Below are 13,131 nucleotides of genomic sequence, written 5' to 3'. Positions count from 1 at the left end.
CTGGTACAGGCTGAACTGCCTGTTTGACATTTCCCTGAGGTTCACAGGTGAAAACTAACAGAAGCCTGGTTGCATTAGGTTTGTGTTGTGACATATAATTAAACCATGGTTGTAACCAGTCTTCTCCATTTGCTCTTTACCTTGGAGGTCAGGATATCTTCATGACAGAAGAGCAAAAGAAATATTACAATGCTATGAAGAAGTTGGGATCTAAGAAACCTCAGAAGCCAATTCCCAGACCTGCGGTACAACACATTCAGCTTACTCTCACTAATCGTATATTTAGTACAAAATAAATTATACACTACAATTAGTATCATATCATCAGCATTATATGACAATAATGTCTCTATATTTCTCTCTAGAATAAGTTTCAAGGCCTTGTCTTTGACCTAATCACCAAACAAGCCTTCGACATAATCATTATGATCCTGATCTGCTTGAACATGGTGACCATGATGGTGGAAACCGATGACCAGACAGAGGATATGGACAATATTCTGTACTGGATAAACCTGGTTTTCATCATCCTCTTCACTGGAGAATGTGTGCTAAAGATGATCTCCCTGCGCCACTACTTCTTCACCATCGGCTGGAATGTGTTTGACTTTGTTGTGGTGATTCTATCAATTGTTGGTAAGAGATTGCTTATGACTTTTTAACATTCTAAAGATGTTGGACCACTTATGAAAACATTGCTGTATTTTGATCATTCATAACATTAAATGTTGTGGTCACATTTTCTGCTGTTTGGCAATTTTGCATATAATAAACCTTGTCATTTTGACAGGAATTCAAATGTTGATTAACAGAAGTTTTGATGGTCCCCTTTAGACATTTTATTGACTATTAATAACTTTGCAACTACGCCAACTAGCATGAGGCTGCGAGTACGCTGAATACTGATTTTTTTTCATCTGACACAGAACAGGAATTGTTTTACACATGTACCTGTAATCACGTGTACAATGCAAGTTCTGAGCCACTTCCAAATGTGGATTTTAATTGGATAAATATCAGATATCCAAATATCACACCTGTTTCTATACACACACATGCACAAACTTGGCTGTGTTGAAACATCATTTTAGACCTGTAGCAAGCATGAATGAGAAAACAGTGTCCTTAAGATACAGGCACACCAGTTAAGGTTTATAAAGGGGAATGCAACCCTGGTTCTTGAGTAGTCACCAGGGGTGGTTCCCAAAGCGTGGATCAGGAACCCCTTGTGGATCACAAGATAATGAGGGGGGTCACTAGGTGAATTCCCTAAATAAAAAAAAAAAAAAAAAAAATATATATATATATATATATATATATATATATATATATATATATATATATATATATATATATATATATATATATATACCATATTTTATCCAGGGGTATATTTTACTTAACTTTAATTTTGCTCACAAACATGCCTTAATAATAAACCCATAAAAAATGCAGTTTAAACATTTGCCCATAGTGGTTTGAGGCAGCTGATTGAGTCGACAGATTCTGGACTCCTATTGGTTCTTGGTTTGACAGTTGTCGTAACTGAAGCCACACTGCAGGAAAGTGTCTGAAAAGTTCTATCACTGCCAGAACTATATTTAAACATTGGTGACAATGGCAATTAATCTAATCTAAACCTAATGATCAAAAGCCACATTTTTAGCCAGTTTGAGTAAGGCCTAAAGGGGATCATTACAATAATGTGTTACCAAAGCTGCAACTGTAGGATTGAACCTGACTTCTGTGTGAGCTGTGCTTGATACTCTACATCAGGGGTCACCAATCTCAGTCCTGGAGGGCCGGTGTCCTTGCAGGGTTTAGCTCCAACTTGCCTCAACACACCTGCCTAGGTGTTTCAAGTATACCTAGTAAGACCTTGATTTGCTTGTTCAGGTGTGTTTGATTGAGGTTGGACCTAAAATCTGCAGGACAAAGGCCCTCCAGGAAAAGGTTTGGTTACCAGTGCTCTACATGATTGGCAATAAATCATTATACAAGTACAAAAACTACTGTTTAGCGTCTAGGCTGTAGTTTCTTGATAGTAATAGGTAATATTAGGAATATTTAAATAATTTTTGTTCATGTACTGTTTTTAGGTAGAATATGTCTTCACCCTAAATTGCTTGCTAATTGGACTTGTGTTTCTTTTTTGATAGGCATGTTCCTCTCTGAGATGATAGAGAAATATTTTGTATCGCCAACCTTATTTCGAGTCATTCGACTTGCCCGAATTGGTCGCATTCTTCGTCTTATCAAAGGAGCCAAAGGCATTCGTACTCTTCTGTTTGCCTTGATGATGTCACTTCCTGCCTTGTTCAATATTGGCCTCCTCCTCTTCCTGGTCATGTTTATCTATGCCATCTTCGGAATGTCCAACTTTGCCTATGTGAAGCGGGAAGCGGGGATTGATGACATGTTTAACTTTGAGACATTTGGGAACTCCATGCTTTGTCTGTTTCAAATCACCACTTCTGCAGGCTGGGACGGCCTCTTGGCACCTATCCTGAACAAGCAAGATCCAGATTGCGACAGCGAAATGGAGCACCCAGGGAGCTTCTACCGAGGAAACTGCGGCAACCCTTCGGTCGGAATCTTCTTCTTTGTGAGCTACATCATCATCTGCTTCTTGATTGTGGTCAATATGTACATTGCTGTGATCTTGGAGAACTTCAGTGTAGCTACAGAGGAGAGCGCCGAACCGCTTAGCGAGGACGACTTTGAAATGTTCTATGAAGTCTGGGAGCGGTTTGACCCCAATGCCACACAGTTTGTGGAGTACAACAAGCTTTCTGACTTTGCGGATGCTCTGGATCCTCCATTACGCATTGCCAAGCCAAACAAGATCCAGCTCATAGCCATGGACCTGCCCATGGTCAGTGGCGACCGCATCCACTGCCTGGACATCCTGTTCGCCTTTACCCTGAGGGTACTGGGAGAGGAGGGAGAGATGGATGCCCTGAGGGGACAGATGGAGGATCGTTTCATGGCCTCCAATCCCTCAAAAGTCTCCTACGAGCCCATCACCACAACTCTCAGGAGGAAACAGGAGGAAATGTCAGCCGTCGTCATCCAAAGGGCCTTCCGACGACACCGTATAAGACAAACAGTTAAGAAGGCCTCTGAAGCGTACCGTAAACAGCTACAGGACGGGGGTGGGCATATTCCAGAGAAAGAGGTGCTTGTCATTGGAAAGTTTCAAGAGAACTCAGCGTCAGACAAAACGGATATGACTCCTTCTTCTGCCTCTCCGCCATCTTATAACAGCGTGGCCAAGTCAGAGAAAGACAAATATGAAAAGGAGAGGCGAGAGAAGGAGGACAAAGCAAAAGATGCAAGGGACAGAAAAAAATGAATGAGGAATTGAAACAGAGACTGTTCATTTCAACTGAGACACTGTTTACAGAGCGGAGTGTGAGCACCGGGGTGCAATTCACCTCAAGCGGTTTTGGAACTAATGCCAAACTGAGCGTGTGTGGGGCGAAGTGTGTGTATGTGCGTGTGTCTAGACTCCTGTGTGCGTGTGCACCGAGCTAGCCTTAGGGGTGCATTTATGGTGTTGACGGAAATTGTTCATTCGAGGACAGTGCCAGTGTCGACCCGGAGAACACACACACACACACACACACGCTTCAGTATGACTGTTGAATCACTAAGGACACTGATGTGAAACAAAATGGCAAGTATAGAGTGGTGTGTGAGTTCGTCTTTTAGTTTTGAGTGTTGTTACACAATCCCAAGGACTGAAAGAAACTGTTATAGTCATCAGTAGCTAGTGCTAACACTACCGCTGGTGTCTTTCTAATTGAATGGCGTATTATATACCTGCACATTTTTGTTAGCTCATTTTTTTAAATCATGTTGAACTTTTCTACTCATGGGTTTGATTGTCTGAATTACTTCATTTAAGGGCACGTCTGTGAAGGGGCTGGAGAATGTCGATCATACCCGGTAGTGAAATATCTGAACACTACAATAACGCAACCTCGTTTACTTTAGCATTGGCGCATGGCGAACAAACCACACTCACACACACATACATACACCAGTAAGTTTCAAGTGCTACAAAATCATTTGCTCGGTAAACTGAGAGTGGAATGCTACTGTACTAATCAGGACTTTCACACATAGAATGTTTATATTATTTACGGACAAAGATGTAGACCGTGTCTGCACTGCCTTATTAAATGCAAACACAGAAATGGATCAAATGAAAAATTTTCCACGGCTGATAACAGAGTGAGCCAAATTAGTTTTATCCAAACACATTGATGAATGTTCTGGCATCATGTTCAGTTCAGCATTTTTGTTACTGTAAGGCACTTACAATTGAAATATAAAAGGGGTTGGACAATAAACATTTACAAAACAAATTTTTTCATATTATACAAAAGGCATTTTATCATATGTGCTAACATGACATATAATCGCTTACTAATCCTGTTTTGTCTTTTACCTCAGTTGTCATGTCAACGCCTTTAAAGCCTGTAAAGTCAATAACTTTCGCACTGTATCTGCACAAAGACACAAAAACGGCAGGTGTTGCAACTTCCTTTGTCGTTGTGCTAAATGACCAAATCTTATAGATGCCACTTGCTATAATTTTTATGTTTTTTTTTCTTATGTTAAGTCTACATTTAATGTTTCATACACTAAAAACAGTTTACTTGTTTACATGAAGCTAAGCCAGATTGTTGTCAACAACAGATAATAAGCTTGTATTCAAGTTAAATCTACAGTTTGTGCATTTGTAATGGAGGCGAGCTAGGTGCCATGGTTTGTAGCCTCCTTGTTGGAGCAACCAACTTTCATGAGCAGAGTTGCCGGTTTGATCCTAGCTCTGAGCGGGTTGGGTAGTCTAGGATTGGCGGGGTTGCATTTGTGCCATGACCTGGATAGGAGGTTTAGGGGGCTGAGTGTAATGGAGCAGGCTAGTGAAGTGCTGTACAGGTAAATTTCACTCCGCTGACCTCTACAAGGTGCTCTAGCAACGGACATTAAGGGCCATGGTCTTTAGCCTCCTTGTTAGAGCAACCAACCTCCATGCAAAGAGAGAGCGGGTTCACTGCAAAAAAATGCTTTTCTTACTTAGATTTTTTGTCTTGTTTCTAGTCCAAATATCTAAAAATTCTTATATCAAGAAGCATTTTCTTGGCAAGCAAAACATATTGTCTTGTTTTCAGAATAATATGCCAATATTAAGTGAGTTTTTCCTTAAAACAAGCAAAATAATCTGCCAATGGGGTAAGCAAAATAATCTTGTTTTTCGATTTGTGATAAGGTTTTTTTGTTTACCCCATTGGCAGATAATTTAGCTTGATTTAAGGAAAAAATCACTTCATTTTGGCAAATTATTTCTTAAAACAAGACAATATGTTTTGCTTATCTAGAAAACACTTCTTGATTTAATAACTTTTAGATATTTGGACTAGAAACAAGACAAAAAATCTAAGTAAGAAAAGCATTTTTTGCAGTGTTGGGTGTTGAAGGACCGGCGGGGTTAAGCATTGACAACAAAATGGCCAGAAGTGTCTGGATAGGCAACAAACACAAGTAATGAGTTGTACACACTTGACTGCGAGCTTTTGAGGTTTGGACACAGTTTACTTCTATTGTAAGTGCCTTATTCTTACCGCTTCAGTTCAGTGATAATTGATATTATGAAACTAATGCTGTTTACTGAACACCAAACATTCTTTTAATTGTACACCACAGATGAAGGCAAAGACGAGACATGCATTCACTCCTCCGTAAAACTACTGCAATGTTACCAGACTTCGGGAAGCCTGAATGTACACACTAACTTATGAACGTGATGGGAAACGTCAGTGTAACCCTACTGAATGTCTCTGTACCAGACTGCCACGTGTCTAACGTCCTCATTTTTATGTTAAACAAAATAGAAAGACAGAAAAAAAAAGAAAAACCGTGTATATCTTCCGAATCTAAAACCATTCCGTGCATAGGTGCAGGTCAACCTGTCAGTGGATCTCTACTGAAAAACAAACAATTTACATTGTTTTAAAGTTCAGTGTCTGTCACCAAACAATGGAAACACCCTGAGTTTGGCTAAAGGGGGCCATAACTAAGGGGGCAAATGCTGGGGTCCCCTAAAATCATCACCACCGTTTCCCTCCCTTGCGATGGCCATGTGGCTGAATAATGCGATTATGACATGAGCTCTTCTGTTGAACTAGTGGTGGTGATTTTGTATGTATATACTGGCACGCTGTATCTCACCTCTGTACTCAACTCTGTAGAGGAGCACTTTTACACGCCACTTAAACTGTCATTTGGATGCATGTGATCATGTGCGAGAGAGATGCGCGTGTGAGTGTGAAAGAGAAAAAGATTACGAGAGCTTATTTATGTGAGAGAGATCTATATGTGTGTTTTTGACTGTATGTTCCTGGGGCCACCATTGATGTGCTTTATTCTCATTCTCTTTATTGTTTATACTGTAAATAGTAGTTTCAAGCTCATGTTATTGTTTTAGTTTTTGTTTGGTTTTTATTTTTTTATTTTAAATGGACTTATTTTGTTTACATTTTTTGCACAGTGCTACATGTGAAGGCCAGGTCCTGGTTTTAAATGTACATAAAAATTTATGAAGCAATCAGTGGTCGTCATATTTCATTCGTAGTGTGGTAGTAAACTGCATGCACTATATTAACCGATTACATGGTGACGTTATTTTAAAAGCCAAAAGAATAAAGATCATATTTTTTGTACCAAAGTTAAACTTATAATTATATTCGTTATTATTATTATTACGCATTTTGAAAGTACATCGCTAATATAATTTCCAGAGAGAATCGCGGCAGAGAAGTGCATCACTTTTGTTGGGTCACTTGAAAATGTTTATTATTTGCAAACGTGTAATACTTTTGTTTTGAATGTGCAATATGAATTGATTATCTCTGAAACAGAGCAAAGTTTGCAGACATCCACTGTAGTTTTCCGAAATAAAGCACATTTTGGGAAGCCAGTAACTGAAAAGCCTAAGACGTTTATTTTGGGAATGTTTTTGTCAAATATGCAGCATTTGTCTCTTGTTTGTATTGGTATATTTGTGCCATTCAACAATAATTAATAAATAATCAAAATAAAACAAGTACACTAGTCAATTTTGAACATTTAAACTATTTGTTGACTTCAGAAACCTTTATTAGGATTAATTGCGCGCACACAATGCACGAGAGACTGAACATGATTCATTGCCCTGATAAACTTGCAATGAACTTAGTGAAAGGATGGGGTATGGAAAAATAAACACAAGAAAATATTGCAAGATCAGATTTTGAAAGGGGCATAAATAATACAGCCATAAATGTACTTGTCATGATATAAAAAGGCTATTATTCTACTTGGCAGACTCGTAGAGTGTAATGAACAACCACATTCTGTTGCTAGCTAGTGCTAGTGTACCATAAATACCATACCGTTATCCTTCTAAAAGACTTTATTGTTTTAAGTTGAAGTGGATGACTAAAATAGAATTCTGTTTGACAGGGTCCCTCTGTTGAAGTTCAATTAACTGACTTATTGCATTGATTTGGAACATTTTGAACAACAAATGATGAATTAATTGCCATCTTCAATTGAAACTTACCTTAATGTCCAACAAGGGTATTAAACACCAAACAGTCTACCAGCAAGTGAAAAGAACCATTTCATATGTTGTTTCAAATTAATTAAATAGATTTGATAGCCAAATTACAGCAGTTCCACTACTTCTGAAGATTTGTGTGTACTTCTGTACAGTATGTGAGGTAAAAGTGGCGGGAAGACACGCCGTGGATCAAAACATTGAGCAAGGGAGGGGGGGACGCCAAATGTTTCCGACTTTAAAACACATTTTTGTATTTAGTATTTTTGTATTATTTTTTACTAATTTTATAATTTAACTAATAGAAGTTTAAAAATAAATATGATATAATTTACCGAACATTACATGTTTTAAATGAGATTTCAATTTGTAGACTCACATTTTGATTTTATTTATTTTTCTATTTTTTGTCAAAAACATCCAGATTTCTTTCAAGAAAAAAGTCTATAAGCTTGGGTATGGTCTTGACCATTTTAGAACAAGCTGTACACTTTGGCAAGAAACATATACAGTTTTTTTATTTATTTATTTTTTTTTAAATAGATATAGTCTCTTTAGAAATGTATATACCCACTTCACTTCTGGACGTCAAAAGCTGAGAAGGAAGAAGGAGCAGGAAGAGAGGTAAGATCCGCCCAACGAAGAAGCTCTAAATTTAGTCTGCTTGGTGAGATTAGCCTGCAATCACTCACCTACTGCTATTCTCAACATACTGTAGACTTAATATATGTGTATATGTGCCTTGTATTCCTGGAATAGAGGACAGAATATACAGTTTGTACAGTATAAAATTCATTACGTCTATGGGAAGTAAAAATAATAATAATTGTGTGTATGTGTGTGCGTGCGCTCGTGTCTGTGTTTGTGTGGAGAAACACTCTGTAATCAGAAGTGACCCTGCTGGAGTGCCTTTCTTCCTGTTGCCTAGCAACCTGACATCACGGTACACCCTTCACTGATTGATCACACAGCATCTACCCATAGTGCTCTGGGGTTTTCAGCAGGCTTTCCCCAACCAGCAGCTCTCATCCCCTCTCATTCATGCTTTCTCACAGACAGAGAGACAGACGGCCTCGTTTTCCCATGTCACTCAGATTCCTTCTCCCTTTATTTTAGTCTTTTATCCTGATGTCTGGCGCAGCAGATAAGCGTGTTTATCTGCAACCTAATAAGGTCAGTGATAAGGTGTCGGTAATATTTGTGTCTAAATCAAATGAATTAAGACGACAGACGAGTAATAAACGATAACATCACGGATAGACAAATTAATATTTCCACCAATTCATACTTCAAAATAAAGGGTGGGGTTGGTTAGTGGTACTGGTTCCAGAAGCTTTTCCATAAAGTCTGATTGTAAATAGTGCGCGGCGCCATCTTGTGGTTGAATGGTCGACACGTGTCGTATGATGGACGTTTGCCCTTCACCAGCAGCGGGCGTCGCGCCACATGATCAGGAACAGTTTTTAATTATTTTTGTCTTAAAGGAGCCACAGCTTATGCTTTTTGTCAAGTTTTGTTCGCTGAATTGATCAACTAATACGATTAAATAATGGTCAGTGGAAGGTGGCAGAAAATACTGATGGTCAGGTGAGTTGGAGACCCCATTTTTAGAAATTCAGCAATCTTGAGGTAAATTCTATTTAATACCGCTGCAGATAGGTTACTCACATTAAAATAGTATAATGTTTGTGACACTATTCGACAAGGGTTCTTAAACTCGGTCCTGCAGGGCCGGTGTCACGCGGATTGTAGCTTCAACTAGCCTCAGCACACCTGCAAGAATGTTTCTAGAAGCCTAGTAATTGCTTGATTAGCTAGCTCAGGTGTGTCTGAACTTTGTAGGACACTGGCCTTTCACGACCGAGTTTAAGAACCCCTGCTGTACAACAATTTCATATTTTTACATTACTGTGAGGGGTTTAGGGTAGGTGTAGATGTAGATGTTAATTAAATACAATTTAATTGGTAATTCAATACAAATATGAATAATTGACCTACTCTGTAAAATTACTGTTTTTACATTACCTTGAGAGTGTGAGGGTTGGGTTTAGGGGTAGGCGTTAATAAATTACAATGAATAGATAATTGAATTAATTTTAATTATCAATAACTTCTGGATGCTCTATCCCATCTAGCAACAACCCAATTTTAAAATATGAAATATCTTGTAAAAAAAAAAAAAGACCAAAAAGCTTCCCTTGATTTAGGTGATTCATTCATTCATTCATTCATTCATTCATTCATTCATTCATTCATTCATTGTCCTTCGGCTTTGTCCCTTTATTAATCAGCCACAGCGGAATAAACCGGCAACTATTCCAACTATGTTTTACGCAGCAGATGCCCTTTCAGCTACAACCCAGTACTGGGAAACAATCTTGCAGTCACACATGCTCATGCACTACAGCCAATTTAGTTTATTCAATAGTACCTATGAATTTGTACTGTGAGGTAAACCGGAGCACCCGGAGGGAACCCACGCAAATAAAAGTATTACATGCAAACTCCACAGAGAAATGCCAACTGACCCAGCCGGGACTTGAACCAGTGACTTTTGTGCTGTGACAGTGCTAAATACTGAGCCACCATGCCACCCAGTGTTTAGATTACCATTTGTAAAACAGTTTTCCTACAAATAATACCATGGTTAAATTATGGTTAGTGTACAAAAATAATAGTACGTTTTTGGTTACTATGTTAAAAAAAACATGTTTACTGATTTTATTTGTCACAAAACAGTATACAAAACTGTTTTTTTAGTAAAACCAAGGAAACCACAAATTTACAATGACTTCACAACAACAACAACAACCATAGTTTAGCCATTGTATTTGTAGAAAAATGGAGTTATTACAAATGTTAATCTATATAACAAAAAATCATGATTGTACAGTACTACTATTTTAGTAATAATACAGCTGGTGAATTTAAATAAAAGGTTCTTCATTGTGAAAAATAGTTCTACAGATTAGTTATTCAATATTGCTGCCACAATATCAGATTTTTCTCCAAACGATTACTGTGGCCACGTTTTTAGGATAATGTACACTAAATTGTTTAGACTTAAAAGCTTTTAGTTAGCATTAAAGTTATACAGTTTCTGAAAATATAATAACTTCTTTGAGGAACCTACACTGTAATAAAAAGTTGACTCAACTTAAAATTTTAAGGCAACCAGGTTCAGGACATTTTTGAGTTTACTAAACTTACATTGAGTCAAGTGCAGTAATTGGGTTGAAAATATTTGAGTCAGTAGTTGAGTTTGAAAACAATTAAGTTGAGTCAACTTTTTTTTTTTTACAGTGTAAATGTTTTTTCTATCTATGATATTACTGTCAAATCATCCTGTGGCACCTTTAACCTTTTACTGAAACTCTACATTTCTGAAATATTTGTTTTTATGTGCAATAAAAATTAAGTCTTTATTTACAGAATTATGGCTTGTGTAATATAACATGGGTCAATCACGTCAGAAAGTCTCTGTTAAACCTTTTAAGTGGGTAGTCCTTTAAATGCTGTGAGTAACTGCTTCTGAATGTGAGCAGCTCACTTTTTCCATTATGTAAAATGTGGGAAATATGTGGGATAAAAACAAAATTCAAGAAGGAAAAAACTGTTTTACCATATGCATTTGTGTTAATAGAAAATACAGACATTTATCAAACTAAACAGACTGCAACAGAGTGTAGAAATGTTCCTCTTTGTAACATAAATGTGCACCTAATGGCTCAAAGTTCAAGCTTGCGGTTTAGCAGGTCCCTTGAGAGGGAGAAAAACTACATGTGTTTGCTTTAAGCGAACATGTATTTAACTATTTCAGCTGTGTTTCATAGTGGAATCTCACATTGCAAGAAGTAGAAAGCATGTAGGTCAAATAAGGGGAGGCAGAAAGAGAAATAAACCTGAAAAACATTAATAATCCCAAAACAGTGCTCTTTTCTGGTCAGAAGCACATACTTTGGCTGTGAAGAATTGAGACATACAGTACAATGTGGTCATATGGAATAATTTACACTGTATTCATATGTATGTTTTCATATCAGTGAATTGCATGATGTCTGACTAGCAATGGTTATTTTCACGAAATTGAAAATACAAGAGTACAATTCAACAGAGTGGCATTTAAAGATTCTTGGACGAAACTGCTGAAGATCGCAAATTACAACACATAAATTCCTCTTTTAGGAGGACTGTGTTTTTCCCATCGTAAAGAAAATCTTTACAAGACTGAAATGAGAAGACTTCACTGAGACTTTTCTAGATTTTTGACTATGAATAAGCTGTGATAATTCATGGTGTTCCTCGAGGCTCTGCATGAGCAACTTTACTGTTTTATTTTTTATTTGCTGCTTAATTTTTATTTGTGGCTTTACAAAACTAACATTTTACTAGTAAAATACTAAGCATTATTTAACCTGATGCTTTTAAATAATTAGAAATTAATGTTATATATAGTATTATTCCTTTTGTTTTATCTCTAAAATAAGATTGAAATGCCAATATCTTAACATTTAATATTTATTCAGTTCCTTTTGTGCTGTTGGATTCCCAACAGACACAGAACATAATAAGACATTAATATTAGGTTAGATTTAGGTCATCATCATCGAAGGACATTCAATAACAATGTAAAAATGACATTGACAATTTGTTGATTTTAGATTGTGTTGGAAAGTGACCGAAATTCAACATTAAGCCAACATCTTAAACCGATGTCATATTGACATCTATTAATCAGGCTTTGCAACTAAAAACCAACATCTGATAGAAATCGTAGTGGTAACATTCACACAACATCAAGCTGTAACATTATTAGATGTTGATATTTGGTTGATTTTAGGTTGCGTTAAAAAGTAACCAAAATGCAACGTCAGTCTAATGTTAGACGTTGAGGTCAGCCTGTGGTTGGCTTTTGATGTCAGCCCGATTTTCTTTTTGAAACGAAATGCAATGACCAATCTGATGTCATGTTGACGTCCTGTGCCTGCTGGGTTAAAAGCATAGATCATTGGAAAAGTCAAATTTATGTCATCATTTACATAAAAATTGGAATGATTTCTATTTCTTTGTTACTATTAAAGGGATAGTTCACCCAAAAATGAAATTCAGTCACTTGTTCTAAATCTGTTTGAGTTTCTTGTTGAAAGAAGATATTTTGAAGAAAGCTAGAAACCTTTAACCCTTGACTTCCACTCCTTCTATGGAAGTAAATGGTTACAGGTTTTCAGTTTTCTTCAAAATATCTTCTTCTGGGTTCAACAGAAGAAACCAATTAATTAATATGAATAATATTAATATTTTTTGGCTCATCTTTTGGCTAATCTACTAAGTATAGGGAATATTTACATGACAACAGCGTACTTAACATGGAAACGTTTTTCTGTTGTGCTTTTGAATTGTTTTGATTACAGATGAAAATTCCGTTAAATTGATCCAACCGACTTAAACCGACTAGTGTAATTGCCTAAACATTATATTATGCATGCCAGGCCAGTAGATGGCGATGTTACTTTGTAATGGAA

At 37.1% G+C, this 13,131-nt stretch overlaps 1 protein-coding gene and 1 long non-coding RNA gene across 5 annotated transcripts in view; both read left to right on the top strand.

The window, feature by feature from the left end:
• Positions 1–6,998, top strand: part of scn1lab (sodium channel, voltage-gated, type I like, alpha b) — a 76,992-nt gene extending 69,994 nt beyond the window's left edge. For 3 of the 4 annotated variants that reach the window (XM_087255686.1, XM_087255687.1, XM_087255688.1), the window contains exons 25-27: positions 141–245; positions 366–636; positions 2,160–6,998. In XM_087255686.1, coding sequence (XP_087111812.1) covers positions 141–245; positions 366–636; positions 2,160–3,355 — 1,572 coding nt within the window. In that variant the 3' untranslated portion in view covers positions 3,356–6,998. The remainder of the gene's footprint in view (positions 1–140; positions 246–365; positions 637–2,159) is intronic. The other variant, NM_001044895.2, reaches the window with a different exon arrangement.
• The window catches only part of LOC147843375 (uncharacterized), a 704,457-nt gene that overhangs the window by 266,080 nt on the left and 425,246 nt on the right, over positions 1–13,131 (top strand). The gene's annotated exons all lie outside the window — the stretch shown is intronic.

This window comes from Danio rerio, chromosome 6, assembly GCF_052040795.2.
Source record: "Danio rerio strain M-AB ecotype USA chromosome 6, GRCz13ab, whole genome shotgun sequence".
NCBI lineage: Eukaryota > Metazoa > Chordata > Actinopteri > Cypriniformes > Danionidae > Danio > Danio rerio.
The sequence above is the reverse complement of the archived record's forward strand: the minus strand, read 5'-3'. Positions and strand labels throughout refer to the sequence as shown.